Below are 13,940 nucleotides of genomic sequence, written 5' to 3'. Positions count from 1 at the left end.
AGCGGTGCTGGTGTATGTGAACACGTGTGTGTGTGAACGTTAGCACAGATTTGGTTCCTGAATGCTGCAGGTTTGTCTTTAGAAGGCAATAATTCATTCTGATGAATGTTTGAATGTCTTTTCCTTTCATGCTATTTTTTTTCTGTAGATATATTCTTTATTAACTGCAATAGAGCTTCACATTCCCTTTGCATATGAAGGTGCTTCTCCAGTGTGTAGTTACCAAAGATGCTAAATTGAATGAAAAGAAATAATTATCCAGTCCCTGGACAAAGAGAAGGCATACTGCTGTAGTGACAGGACTGTGGAGTGTAGACCATGAAAACTCCTAGATAAGCATAGGTGAAGACACCTTGAGTAACAGACAAGTAGGGTGGGAAGAAAGGATTATGCTTGCATTCTGCATTCTAGGTCAGACAGGTAGTTTATGTCAAATATATCTGGTCAAGAGTTGTAACCCTGCCGTGATTTCAGGATACAGTCATGTCCCACTTAAATCTCTAAATCTTATGGATTGAACAGACCTCGGTGCTCATGAAACAGAGGCAGGAACTGGTCTCTGCACTTGCAGCCATCAGCATTTTCAGACATAGTGTACTTTGGGCACTTCATTTTCCCATTTACCCACCCACAGAGGTCCCAAGTCCTCAATCTGAATTGTGGTGCTGTCAGCACGTGAGCAGAGGTGCTCAGTCCTGTGGCTTGCTCCAGGGAGGCTCCGTGTCTTCCATGGAAGTATTAATTTCAGGAGGAACAGGGCAGCTGTCAGCCACTATTTTGTGGTGTCTTAAGAAATCGGTAGCGTCACTGAGCCCACACGCGTTAATAAGTTTGACAAGCTGAGATGAGTACTTGGAACTGGCCTTTGTTTTTCATTTTCAAGATGGTGTGCTTGGCACTATTAGCCAGCACACATCTTGGCTGATTTTGGAGTCATTTGCTGGTGTTTTCCCAAGATGTGCCTGCTCTGGAGCACAGTCTTGGAACTGGAGATGGTCTGACTTGCTGGAAAACAAATGCAGTGGCTGCTGCCTCTTGGGGAGTGTCAAGTGGATGGAGAGACTTTGGAGGCACTTTCTGCACTGGTTGGTCTTCATGGCTCCTCGCTGCACCTAGGCATAGATTTTAGACTCCATGTGAAGTCTGCAAAGACAACATCAGAAGAGGCTCAAGAGGCTCTTTCTTTACAGGCAGCTCCTTCTGGTCAGCTCAACCTGCCAGCTGCAGTGTTCAGAGACTGTGACGGCTCACTAGGAGCCAAGTGAAATGAGCCCAAGTTGTGTTGGTCTGAACGGTCCTGATGGTCGCTTCTTGATCAGGAGTGGCCAGAGATGCATTTATCTCATAGTGGTGCCGAGGGAGTTGTATCTCAAGCAGAAAAATGAGATCAAGGTGACACACTGTGCCAGCACCAACTCAGTTCAGTTCAGTCTCAGCTGCAGACAGAGCAGGGGAGAGGCCCTGGGCAACGTGGGCATAACCCAGCGTGGGCTTCAGGATCAAAAGCTGCAAATGTGCATCCTCAGCTTGGGAGGGCTTTTTTCCAAGGAGCACAAGAGCACTTCATAGGAAGCAGAGTGTGGCAGCAGGGAAAGCTCTGTGTTGCACACGTACATCAGACCATCACGGCCAGCTATGAAGGAGCCAAGATTGTTGCTGCGGTCTTCCAGGTTGTGGCTCAGTAGCTAAAGGGAAGGTAATGAAGTAAAGGCTTGGGTTTGTTTCTGCCTGTGTTTCAAGTGCTGCTGTCTGTGCTGGCCACTGATGATTTTGGGTTCTTGGGTAGCAGTCGCATGAATAATGCATTCCCTGTTGAGCCTTTTCCCAACCCCTGCTGCTTCCCAGCTGAGGGAAGTCTGAGAGGTAATTAACAGCCACTTGAAAAGGATTAGCAGGTGGGTGGGAGCTACTGTTGGGTTCATGCATGGAATTGCCATGGAAATGCTGAGATTTCCTGGCACTTCATCCAGTGTGTGGGCTTCGAAGATAGTTGTGCTCATGGGCCTCTCTCCTTTCCATCTTCCTACCCTACAAAGACAGCGGCTGTTTTCCTTCAGGACAGCATCCTCTGGCTGTGCTGTCACCATCTGCACACAGAATGAAGTCTGCTAACCAGGGGTGCTGTGGGGAGCAGGGTGCTGGTTGCAGCTGTCAGCTGAAGGCCTTCTGCAGTTCTTTCACATCAAACTGCATTTCTTTCACATCAAGAAAGGATCTGGGGGTGATGATTGACAGAGCTGAACATGAGCCAGGCAGCCAAGAAAGCCCCCAGCATCCTGGCCTGTATCAGGAATAGTGTGACCAGCAGGGCCAGGGCAGTGATTGTGCCCCTGCACTGGGCACTCGTGAGGCTGCACCTCAAATCCTGTGTTCAGTTCTGTGCCTCTCACTACAAGAGAGACATTGAGGTGCTGGAGCGGGGCCAGAGAAGGGCACTGGAGCTGGTGCAGGGCCTGGAGCACAGTGTGATGGGGAAGGGCTGAGGGACCTGGGGGGTTCAGTGTGGAGAAGAGAAGGCTCAGGGGGGACCTGATCGCTCCCTACAACTGCCTACAAATATTGCAACGGTCTGCCCAGGGTGGTGGTGGAGTCACCATCCCTGGATGTGTTTAAAAAGAGATTGGATGTGGCACTTGGTGACATGATTTAGTCGAGGTGTAGGGCGTGGGTTGGACTCAATGATCTTGAAGGTCCCTTCCAACCTGGTAATTCTGATTCTGATGGAGCCAGGAGGGGCTGAGCTCTGCTCCCAAGGAACAAGGGATGGGACAAGAGGAACCGGCCTCAAGCTGCACCAGGGCAGGTTTAGATGGAGCTGAGGAACAATTCCTGCCCCAGAGGGTGCTCAGGCATTGGAACAGGCTGCCCAGGGCAGGGCTGGAGTCACTGTCCCTGCAAGTGTTCACACCCCGTGGAGACGAGGCCCCAGTGCCATGGGTTAGTGGTGGCCTTGGCAGTGCTGGGGTAAGGGTTGGACTGGATGAGCTTAAAGAGTGTTTCCAGCCCAGTTGATTCTGTGATTCTATGAAGCTAATTGGCAGAAAATCGGGGGGGGGGGGGGCGACAACCCCCAAACCCCGGTGGTTTGCCCCTTACCCTTAGTTCTAAAAAATAACTTGATGCACAAAACATTCATTGATTGTCACTGCTGTGACCAGTTGGTGCTGGTCCTTGTCTTGCAAACTCTCACCAGCCCAGCAGCCCTTGCATGGTTAAACCTGCCGAAGCAGACTGCTGAACATGGGCTGTTTTGCACATAAGCATTTTCAGGCTCTGCAGTGAGACCTGCATTTGCTTGCAGCCTTGTTTGGTGGCCAGGCACACTTAAAATACTGGGTGTATTTGTGAGAAATGTGTCTCATTTCAGTACCAGCTCTGGAGGTTTAGACTGCTGTGGGCATGTATTCATCTGAAAAGGCTCCTGGGGGAACCTACCATATCCCGCTCACCCCTTCCCTTCCTGCAGCAGTAACAGAGCCTCTTGAATGTGCTCGTGCCTGGGGTGCTTTGGTTTTGAGGGCAGTGTGCTGTTTGTTCCAGATCACCTCTTGGCAGACTCCTACATCGGGCAGGAGGACTCCCCAGAGATGCAGCAGGCAGCGCAGAACAAGCGCAGGCTCTCCGTCATCTCCGACGGCAAGTTCGAGCGGAGCTTCACCGAGGAGCAGGCAGAGAAGATGCCAAGTGAGGGACCCAAGCCGCGAGTCTACACCATCTCCGGCGAGAGGCCGATGCTGTCAGACCACGAGAATGAAAGTATGGAACTGGTGGTGATGAAGGGGGCTGCCCAAGAGGAATGCCACCACGGTCACCAAGTGCACAGTGCTGGCGGCTCTCATGGTGTTGGCAGGCATTGCAAGGGCTGGCCAGGCAGCAGGCAGGGCTCCAAGGAGTGCCCAAACTGCACCCGGCTGGCTGCCCCTTCCCAGCATTCCTTTGACCTGGAGCACCATCAGTCCAGCGAGACAGGGTGGCACAGGAAAAGGCTGGAGAGGATGTACAGTGTCGATCGAGTGTCTGGTAAGTAAGGGTGAGTGCTGGGGGCTGGAAGGACACAAAGGGACTCACTGACACAGGAATGGAGGGTGGTACCCATCTCCTCCAAGTATGGAGGTTTCATTGCCCTGCCCCTTGAGTCTGGGCCCTGTAGGGTTTCCCCTTTCCTGATACTTCGCAGCAACATTCATGGAAATGGATTGTCTAAGGAGGAGTCTGAAATAAGCTGAGCTGAGTTTGAGATTAGCTTGTCCAAGCTCCATTGTCTCTGCTTCTAGCTTGTAAGCAGCAGATGACCCGGGTGGTTTTCATGCCAGCTTCATGTAGCTCAGTGAGGGTCATCTCTGTGGGAAGGAAGAGCAAGAGAGAAAAGGCTTTGTCAAAACCTACATTTATGCTCAGCCAGGAAGCCCTTCAGAGCAGGACCCTCTTCTGTGCCTCATCCTGGGGCTGAGGCAGGTGAAATCTTTGTGAAAGTGCCAGGGTGCTCAGCAGGAGCCTCAGCTCAAATGGGGTGTCCTGTTCCAGGGTGCACCCCAAAGTGCTCAGCTGTGTGGCTGGAACCAGTGTAGCAGAGTCTCTCAGGTATGAGGCATGCCACCTCTTGGGCTTTCCATTAATACTAGCAAGTGACACAATGTTGGACTTTGTTCCCCCCTTACTATGCATTTGTTCGATGTTCTCAGGGAAGAGGGTTTGGAATTATTCAATTACATTAAAAAAAACCCTGATTGTCCTTAGAAATGTAACCATTCATCAAGTATGTGGCACCATCTCTGTGCTCTGAGTTAGCAGTTAGTACACAGTCCATCTTTGCCTGTCAGCTCAGTATGTGGCTGGCAGGGAGTCTGACCTGATTTGTCTGATTTATTTTCTCCTGTAAGCACACACCAAGGCTTTCAGAGCACAGTGTCCAGCCAGGAAAGGTCAAGGCTTTCTCCTTGTAACGCAATGGAGTATGAGAACTGTGGAGATCAGGCTGTGTTTCTTCCTGGGTTCCTAGTTTTCTAGTAAACATCATAGCGATATTTACTGCAGGTAAAGGTGCTGAAAGCTTGGGTTCTCGATCATATTTTCATACCTTGGTGCTTGCAGTTATGTGACTAAATACATGGCCTAATACCAAAGAAGAATAATGAAACCAGAACTGGTTATCGAACATATGGAACACCTGCAGTCCCACTAACCCCTGGGTGTAGATTTTTAAGCATTATCCCTCTGTTCCCTGGGATTCTGGTGCTTCCCATCAGACATTATATGTGCGTGTTTGGACTTAGTTATTGTTATTGCTGAAGTGCAAGAAAAGGAGTGAGGAGAGTTTTCCTGTAGGGAAGCCTTTAGTAGTTGTATGATTGTATCTTGCCTGTTAAAGGTTGGCTCTGCATATGATGACCCAGCCAGAAAGCTTGTGGAAGGAGACAAAACCAAAATCATTTCAGGAGAGGAGATCACATGCCCCGGGGGCTTGGTCTTCTGGAGGTGATGGTGCTGAATTAAATCTATTGGAGCCTCATGGTGTGAGCTGCTCAGCAGTGACTGAAACATCCCTATATGCTCAACACTGCAGCACAAACCCAAACCAACACCCCAAACCTGCTACCGTGAAGAAAAATAACCCTACCCCAGCCCAAAGCAGCTGAACAAATCAGAACTGTGCTGTGCACTGTGGGACTGAGGCAGGTTATATGATACAGAAAGTGAAGGAAAGCTCCAGATCACTACTGGAAAGTCTAACTCATAAACACCTCTGTTTGCTGGAAAAATATGTCCTAGCAAATGCTACAGAGGGATGCGACGTTGTGTTTCTGGGCCTTGGGATTTACAATAGATAGTCAAATAGGCATCAGTTTTTGTTAGGGCCAGTTCTCAATGAGAAATGGAGATTTGCCTTTCTGAAGATATATCAGAGTAGTTACTAAAATGGAAACAAAATGGACAGTGCTGAAACTGGGGGAGTATTTTATGTTTCCTACAAGCAGGCAGCAGCCACCCTCGGTGCTTGTCTTAAGCTTCTGAATGCATCCATGTGTGCTTCTGAATCCAAATCCCATCACAGCACTGGCACCATGGAATGAGAGTTTTCTCAGCTTGGTCTCATTTGCGTGCTCTATCCAAGTGTTGTTACTCAGAGGAAAACTGAGAATGGAATGGGATAACTGTCAGAGGATGCAAGAAGTATTCCTTGGGATGTCGCCTGGACACATTCCTGTGTAATCTTATCTAGGTGTTCCTGCTCTGGCAGGGGGATTGGACTAGATGATCTTTTGAGGTCCCTTCCAATCTCTAACATACTGTGATACTGTGATACTGTGATGTCCTTCATGCATGGCTGGTGGAGAAAACAGAGTGGAGATGGGAGAGATGGACTGATTTCCCCAGAGGTTCACCTTACAGTGCTGCCTCCTCTGTTTGGATTTACATGATGTGTTACTGCTGCAGTTAGGCCAGATTGGCATGATTTATATGGATTTTTACGCTGAGTTTATGATGCCTAACACCATTCCAGAGAAGCACAAGCTGTCATCTCCTGCGCTGCTCCCCATGTCTGGTACAAACACTTCCACTCATGGTCAGAAGTGCTAAGATGTGTTTGCACCCTGGCATGTGGCTGGAGGTGCTGATGGTGGTGGTGGTGTGCCTCCAATCTTACCCAGGCCTGTGGTTCCTTCACTGTTTCATCACAGCTGATGAAGAAAGCAGAAGAAGATGCTCTGCCTGGCTAAAGCAGTGCGTGCTGCCTGCTCCTGGAAGCAAAATAGCCACACTCAGAATCTGAATCTTATTTAGGGGATGAGCTCTGGAGCTGAGCTATGCTTGCTGGTCCCCTTCTCTGCTACTGTTCTACCTCTGGCTGGTAAAGAGGTGTCTCTGAAACACTGAAATCCCAAATCCTTTATTCTCCATTGAGTGCTTTGGGTAGGAGAGTGATATCTTTCCTATGTTGACTCCTGTCTATCAGAAAAGGAGGGAGGCTGCAGTGATTGTCTAGGTAAAGCCTCATAAAATATTGGCTCTGGTTCACGAGCTCTGCTTTGAATCAAAGCTGGGGGCTTTAAAGCTGTAAAATTCATTAAGAGATTGCCAGTCCTTTGAGGTGTGTAGTGCTGGAGAAGTCTGAACAGAATAGTTGGCTGAAAAGGAATTTGTCCAACTTCTCCTCCACCACTTCTGTGGGTTTCAGACTTCAAACCAGTAATTCATTTACAGCCTGAGATGTTTTGCATTTCTCCTCCATCTGTTCTTTGGAGAAGAGCAGACATAGGAACTTCATAAGAAGTATTTAGCATACTGGAATGCAGTTTTCATTTAACATATATTTCCTTAGGGTGCCTTTATACAAGGCTTGACGTAAACTGTGAGCTGAGGAGTGTGTGTTAAAGCTTTCTATAGGCTTTCTTGGAAGCTTCACTTCAGAGGGAGCCTCCCCAGTTGCATTTAGCATTATTTTGCATCTCTAATTGCAGCCACTCTTCTACTTCCAGGGAACAGCAGGATGAGTCTGTAGCATAATGATCTGTACAAATCACTGGGTAAGCTTTGGTCTGTAGTAATTACGTCTGCAGTAGGTGTGCAGGGTTTGATTAGGTTTGATTGGGTTTGGGCCAACTAAAGTGAATTAAAAGAATCCTCTTGACAATGCCAGAATATTAATGACTAAGATAATGCAGCTGATCTTAAACTTGAATAAGGGAAGCAAGCACAGGATCAGCAGCCTGTGGCAAGGCACTGAGCAAGGAAGCCACAAACTGGAAGTAAAGCAAGATGAAAAATCAGACCCAAATCCTTGAGTTCTGGCACATCTTGTGTCAGTGGATTTTAATACATTCGAGTCCCTGCCTGCCTGACTTCAGCCTGGGAGGCTTCAGTAGGAGCTGCTTCTTGGTCAGGTTCTTCCTTCTGGTCACCACCATTCCACACTCATCATTAGTGACTCAGTTTGGTGCCTGCTTTTTGTCTTAGTGGTCATTGTTGGACACAGGGGCTTGGAGCAAGCTGCTCTAGTGGAAGGTGTCCCTGCCCGTGGCAGGGGCTTGGAACTGGATGAGCTTTAAGGTCCCTTCCAACACAAACCAGTCTGGGATCTATGGTTACATGAAGACGATGCAGTGTCCTAATGCAATGGAATTAAGCAATGATCCACAGTTGGTTCAGGCAGGGCAGTTTACAGACACAGGCAATCAAAGCAGCTGCAGATTGTGCAGCTGATGTGCTGTTTGACTTTTAAAACTGCAAAAAGGCGGCCATATCTCAGGTTTATGGTTCTGAGGAGAGGAAGGTGAATGCTTTTCGTCTTTCACAGGAGGTTGTTTTAGAGAACTGGACAAATGGGACAATTCAAATTAATGGTACTAAGGGAAAGGCAGAGGCTGGAAAATGCTTTTAATGAAAACTTATTTCTTTCCCCTGTATTTTCTTCTGGTTCAAATGTCTCTCCTGTAATTCCTGGATTATTCTAATCTTCCAGGTTTAGCACGGAGCTTTCATTCTTCAGTTAGCAGCCTGATAGATGGCTTAGCACATATTTACACTCGGTGGTAGTGTGCAGATATAGAGGAGGATGAGGCTTTTCTGTTTAATACAGGGCAGGATACTAAAGAACAGCACTAAAAGAAGGAGCTTGGGAAGTGTTGCTGCCTGAAGGATGTCTCTGCCTACCGGATTCTCAGGTTTTGCTCTCTGTTTTCCAGATGATGTCCCCATACGAACCTGGTTCCCAAAAGAGAACCTCTTCAGTTTCCAAACTGCTACTACAACTATGCAAGCGTAAGTGAAACCTCTGCTATAGCTTTTATTGTGCAGCTGAAAGCTCATGGCCCACTCAGAGCTGTAGCTGAGAGCCTGAAGCAATCGAGTTGTATGTTTGGCACTGCAGTGGGTGAGAGAGACAGCCTTGCCTCTTATTGATTTCTTTCTTGTGCTTATTAGTTCTCTTTCCTACTACTCCCACTTGTTTGGTTTTACCTTCTTTAACTCCTTGGGCTACTCAGCTCTCCTCTCCTTCCCCTATTTTCACTGTGACACTGTGCCTGTCCCTGGCTGCTGCTGCAGAGAGAGGGTCCTGTGGCAGCACCATCTGAGATCCTCCAGCACTTGCTTCTGCTGCAGCCACTCTCTCAAGGGAACATGATTCCAGGCTTGCCTTGCATCCATCAGCCAGAGGAGTGTGTCTGCATGGGATAAGATGTAGCCCTGCAGCTTCTGTGCTGGTCTGGGCATTTGAGGAAGGTGTCACTCTGTGAAGTGTGGCTGGATCTGGGTTAGGAACAGCCTTTCCCTCCACACTCAGGCAGGTTTTGGTGCCCTGGTTGCTGTGTGTTGGGAGGAGGTACTTCTCAAGGGACTGAAGAGAGCAAGGGAAGCCTCATTTCCAGGTTGTACCCAACTTGTCAGGAAATGCTGTCTTCCCGGTTTCAAGTATTTCCTATCTGGGTGGAAAGCCAAGGCAAGCAATGAGGGAAATGAGACACTGTTCTGCTTCTAAGGCCCTTCTCCAGCCTTGTCTTCTTCCCTGTGTCACCCTCAGCTCTACTGCTCTCTATTTCTCCTTGTCTGGTGTCCTTTGTGTAATCTGTCTCTGCCATTTCTTCTTCCCTTCCTACCTTTCCCTTCCCGCATCCCCAAAAGAGGCTGATTGATCCACTCTGTGTTATCCCAAGATCAACAGACCTGTAAGGACTGATGCAGGGAGGGCTGGATCCAGTATTGAAGTCATCTTTGCTGGGCACAAGGTTTACTGCAGAATGATGGCCCATGGCAGGGCTTTACAGGGTTTGAAGGGCAAAGTGAGGTTGGCTTGGGAAATGGTGCCCTAAGGAACCCCCTGAGGAGCACAGCTCCCTGGTTAATATAACTCCCAGGTTAATGTGCTGCCTCTAGAGATTGCATAGAAACATCTCCAGGAGTTCAGGGCACCTCCCCAAGCTAGTTGGGGTGACAGGGATCCCCCAGGTGTCCCTGTCCTCCTGGCCTCTGCTCTAGGTGCTTTCAGCCCACCATGCTCACTTCCTTCATAGACCAGACAGTGCGAGGTGACTTCACAAGTCTTTGTCACTGTGTGGGAAGGTCTCCCTGCTCCAGAAGCCCATGATGCTGAGCTCCCATTGCAGCCTGATGGGCCAGGTTCAGCTCTCAGTTGTACACGTTGCATGTTCTCTGGGTCTACAAGGAGCTTAATTTGCATCCAAGCCACATGCCAGCACTGCCCCAGGGATGATTTAGCTTGGTCAAGTAGGAGTCTCACCACTGAGAAATGTTTCATTTAAAAAGCAATTTCCTTTCACCTAACAAGAAATACTCCTTCTGGAGTGAAAATTCCCTTGGAATGCTGCCGGGGCTGAGCACTAATGAACTCCTCTTTCTTTTCCCTGCATCTCCTGGAATCTCTAGCATCTCGTAAGTATAATCTTCATTATTTTATTTCCTTGTCTGTTGGTGTCCTGGATAAACTCTCCTCTCCTGTCCATCATATCGTGCTTTCCCTATGCTAGGGCTGTTTGTCAGCAGGCAGGAGGTTAGATGGCTGCACCTGGTAGGCCTACACGGATCACACCACAACCATCCTCATCTTTGAAATGGAGACTAGGGTTGCTGGCATGCTTTTGTCCCTCTTGATCCTGGTGTGAGGGGTTTTGTGTCTGCAGTCTCTTAGCCCCATTCCTCTGTAGCAGGGATGATGGCTGCTCGCCCGTATTCTTTGGGCCACGGTCTGGCCACTCTTTTGCTTTAGGAACAACTGCTTTGTGCAGCTGCCTACCCTAGGGAGTGAGGACCTTTGGCTCAGTGAGTGTTTTGCCTGGTCCCTGACTCGCACACTGGCCTGCAAGGGCTGGCTCTCTTCCTTGGTCAGCTTTCTCTCTGTCGTGTGGTGAGAGCTCTCCTGTCTGTGTTTCGTGTCCTCTCCAGTCCAAAGCTGTGTAGTTGCTTAATGGCTTGACATGGTTTCCCAGGGCGTTCAGGGGCTACGCAGAGAGGAAGAGGCGGAAGCGAGAGAATGATTCTGCAGCTGTTATACAGAGGTAGGGCCCGTTCCCTCCCCAGCTCCACCCTCGCATGGGCCCTCCGGGTGTCATTCCTGACGCTTGATGGCGCTGAACGTGGTTGTCCCTGTCTGTGTTGCTGTTCTAGGGACACTAGCAGTGGCTGTGTTGGAAATGTGGAGGTGAATGATGCTGCAGGGCTTAAGATAGCTGGTCTCCGTCTTCTTAAAGGAACACTGTCAAGTTTCTTAAGCTTCTGAATATAATATACAGGATCTGTGTCTCAGGCAGTAAAAAATGTATATAAAAGAATTAAAGGCGCCATTTCCTCAGTTCTCTCCCAGATACTTTAAATTTGTTTGTGGTTAGCTGGATTTCATAGCAGCTTCCAGTGTCTGAACGGGGCTACAAGGATGCTGGGGAGGGACTTTTCATTAGGGACTGTAGTGACAGGACAAGGAGGAATGGGTTTAAACTTAAACAGGGGAAGTTCAGGTTGGATCTAAGGCAGAAGCTCTTTACTGTGAGGGTGCTGAGGCGCTGGCACAGGGTGCCCAGAGAAGCTGTGGCTGCCCCATCCCTGGCAGTGTTCAAGGCCAGGTTGGACACAGGGGCTTGGAGCAAGCTGCTCTAGTGCAAGGTGTCCCTGCCCGTGGCAGGGGTTGGAGCTGGATGAGCTTTAAGGTCCCTTCAACCCAAACCAGTCTATGATTTTATGATTCTATGAGTACTTTTCTGTGCTGTTGCTGCATCTACAGATGCACTCCAGAGAATCAGACCTAGGCAAAATTCACCTCTCTAGTGGCCAGAATTGATTTTTTCAACCTTTTCTGAAAAGAACAGAAAGGAAAGAGAAGGGGATGGGTCTGATCCCTTGTCTGAGTATGACAGAAGGGCCCTGGTTTCTCTCTGCTGGCTTCACAGGCACATCACTTAGCCACTGTGGTGATCAGAACTGTTCTGGTGTTCACATGTGCCAAGGCTCGATTATTTTGGCAGCCTGCTAAGAAGGATTATACAGTGTATGTGTCATTGGTTAAAAACCGTCATGATCACTTCAGCACTGTTCAAAACAAAGTGGGAGAAAACCATCAGGTTTTCTTAACTGGGAAATTGCCAGGAATTGTTTTCATTAGCAACTTGAGGGTAATGGGTTTTTTTCCATCAATAGTGAACATAAATAAGAATCACAACTGAAGACCCTGTGAAATAGACAGTGTATCTTTAAGAAGAGATTTCACAGAATTTATTAGACAGAGGCAAGTCTTTGTTAGGAAATGGCTTGTTCATGTGGTTTGTAAGTAGGGGAGTAGGAGTTGTATCCCTCAGTGATGCTGTGTAGTCAGGATAGAGGACGGAGTGATGGCATCCTTGTGCTGAGTGGACAGTGTGTCCCTTCAGCCTGTGGACACTGAAGATCTGGGCAGGATTGAACAGTGGGAGCCCATCTGCATTCATCTTGCTGTAAAAGAGCAGAAGGCAGTGGTAGCTGCAGACCCTGGCCAGCTGTAGGGATGTGGTTAGTGTTCAGCTCTCCTCCAGGAGAGAGAAGGACCCGAGCCCCACCACAGCTTAGAATGTTGTTGTGCAGCTCTTCATGGCTTGTGTGTCTTGGAAGCTCAGTTGTCATCACACAGTCCCTCCAGTGCTTGGCGCTATGTGCCTGGTGCATGGGAAGCTGTTTGTGCTGCACAGCACACGATGGGTGTTGCAATGACAGTGAGTGATGCCCGGTGGTTTGCTGAAGGACCATTGCAAGGAGGAGCTGAGAACGTGTGAGGTGATGTTGGGAGTTTTCTCTGTCAGCAGTTCTGTTCCTGACCTCTGTTTGGGCAGTAAAAAGGCTTCTCTGCAGAATGTGTGGAATGGGGCTGCTGTGGCTGGGAGAGCCTTTGGCTGGGATGGATGCCGTGGAGGTTGCATAGGGTCATGTAGAGCCTGTCTGGAGGAGGGCTGTTCAGGAGAGGGAGTCGGAAGCAGGTTTTGTCAGTGTAGCTTGAGGGATGCTTGTTGCATTTGATGGGTGATGAGATCTTGCTGGTGCTCAAGTAACACTGGGTGTTCTGAGTGCAGCTGCAGCAGCTAGGCAGGAAGATGGGCAGGTTTATGTAGCCCGCTGCTCACAGAGCAGACTGCAGCTCTCCCAGGGCTCCTGTGCCAGTCCTTTTGTGCTAACATGCAAGCAGAGGGGCCTGAGGGCCAATACAGCTGCAGAAAGCCCTCAGAAGGCTCTAGATTACCACAGGATGCCCACATTAAGAGGCAGTTCCAGGCTTGTGCCACCTTTCCAAGGTGTTTTTATTCTAGAAGCAACAAGGAGGAAAAAATGGCCTTTGTCCCATTCTGCAAGCATTTAGTGCAGTGGTTATCTTGGAGCAGCTGAATCCCCTGGAGCTGCTGGAGCAATATTTGTGTATTTAGATGGCTTCCCTCAGCCGTGCTCATGGGAGGGAGCAAACTGTCCAGGCAGCTGGGAGCAGCATCTTCATGGCAAAGGCTGCTTTAACCTCTGCCCCCAAGGTCTGAATAAGCTCCTCTGCAGAGAGGACAGCTGAGCATTTAACAGAAGACTGGATTTTACTCCAGAATGGGTTTTACTCCAAATGCCCAAAACCCAAGGGATGTAACAGTGGCCTTGGCAATTACATCGGTGCTCAGTGTCTGTATGATCTCAGGCTCAGTGCCTCGTATGACCTTGGTCTCACAATGCACAATAAAGACTTTCATTCTGATAAGCTACATTGTATGTCCAAGACCTTTCTGTGTAAAGAACGTCCCTGTTTCACTTAAAACATTGTATTTATTTGGGTTTGAGTCTAATGTGCAATAAGACAGCCCACATCAGTCATCCCCCTCCCCAGAAAGGCTGTACATAGAGCCAGTCCCTGTGTAGTGAATGGGGTTTGTTCCTATCTAAAGGGACAGGTGTCTAATCCACAGCAGTGAATCTCCGTGTACCCAAGTAGG

At 48.8% G+C, this 13,940-nt stretch overlaps 1 protein-coding gene across 1 annotated transcript in view; it reads left to right on the top strand.

Annotated features, from left to right (window-relative positions):
* NSMF (NMDA receptor synaptonuclear signaling and neuronal migration factor) overlaps positions 1-13,940 on the top strand; it is a gene marked incomplete at both ends in the record, with an annotated part of 46,047 nt that overhangs the window by 16,643 nt on the left and 15,464 nt on the right. Inside the window, 3 exons of the mRNA XM_080630605.1 lie at positions 3,541-4,020; positions 8,685-8,760; positions 10,944-11,012. Of these exons, the coding sequence (XP_080486731.1) occupies positions 3,541-4,020; positions 8,685-8,760; positions 10,944-11,012 (625 nt within the window). The remainder of the gene's footprint in view (positions 1-3,540; positions 4,021-8,684; positions 8,761-10,943; positions 11,013-13,940) is intronic.

This window comes from Psittacula echo (assembly GCF_963264785.1).
Source record: "Psittacula echo genome assembly, chromosome: 16".
Classification (NCBI taxonomy): domain Eukaryota; kingdom Metazoa; phylum Chordata; class Aves; order Psittaciformes; family Psittacidae; genus Psittacula; species Psittacula echo.
The sequence above is the reverse complement of the archived record's forward strand: the minus strand, read 5'-3'. Positions and strand labels throughout refer to the sequence as shown.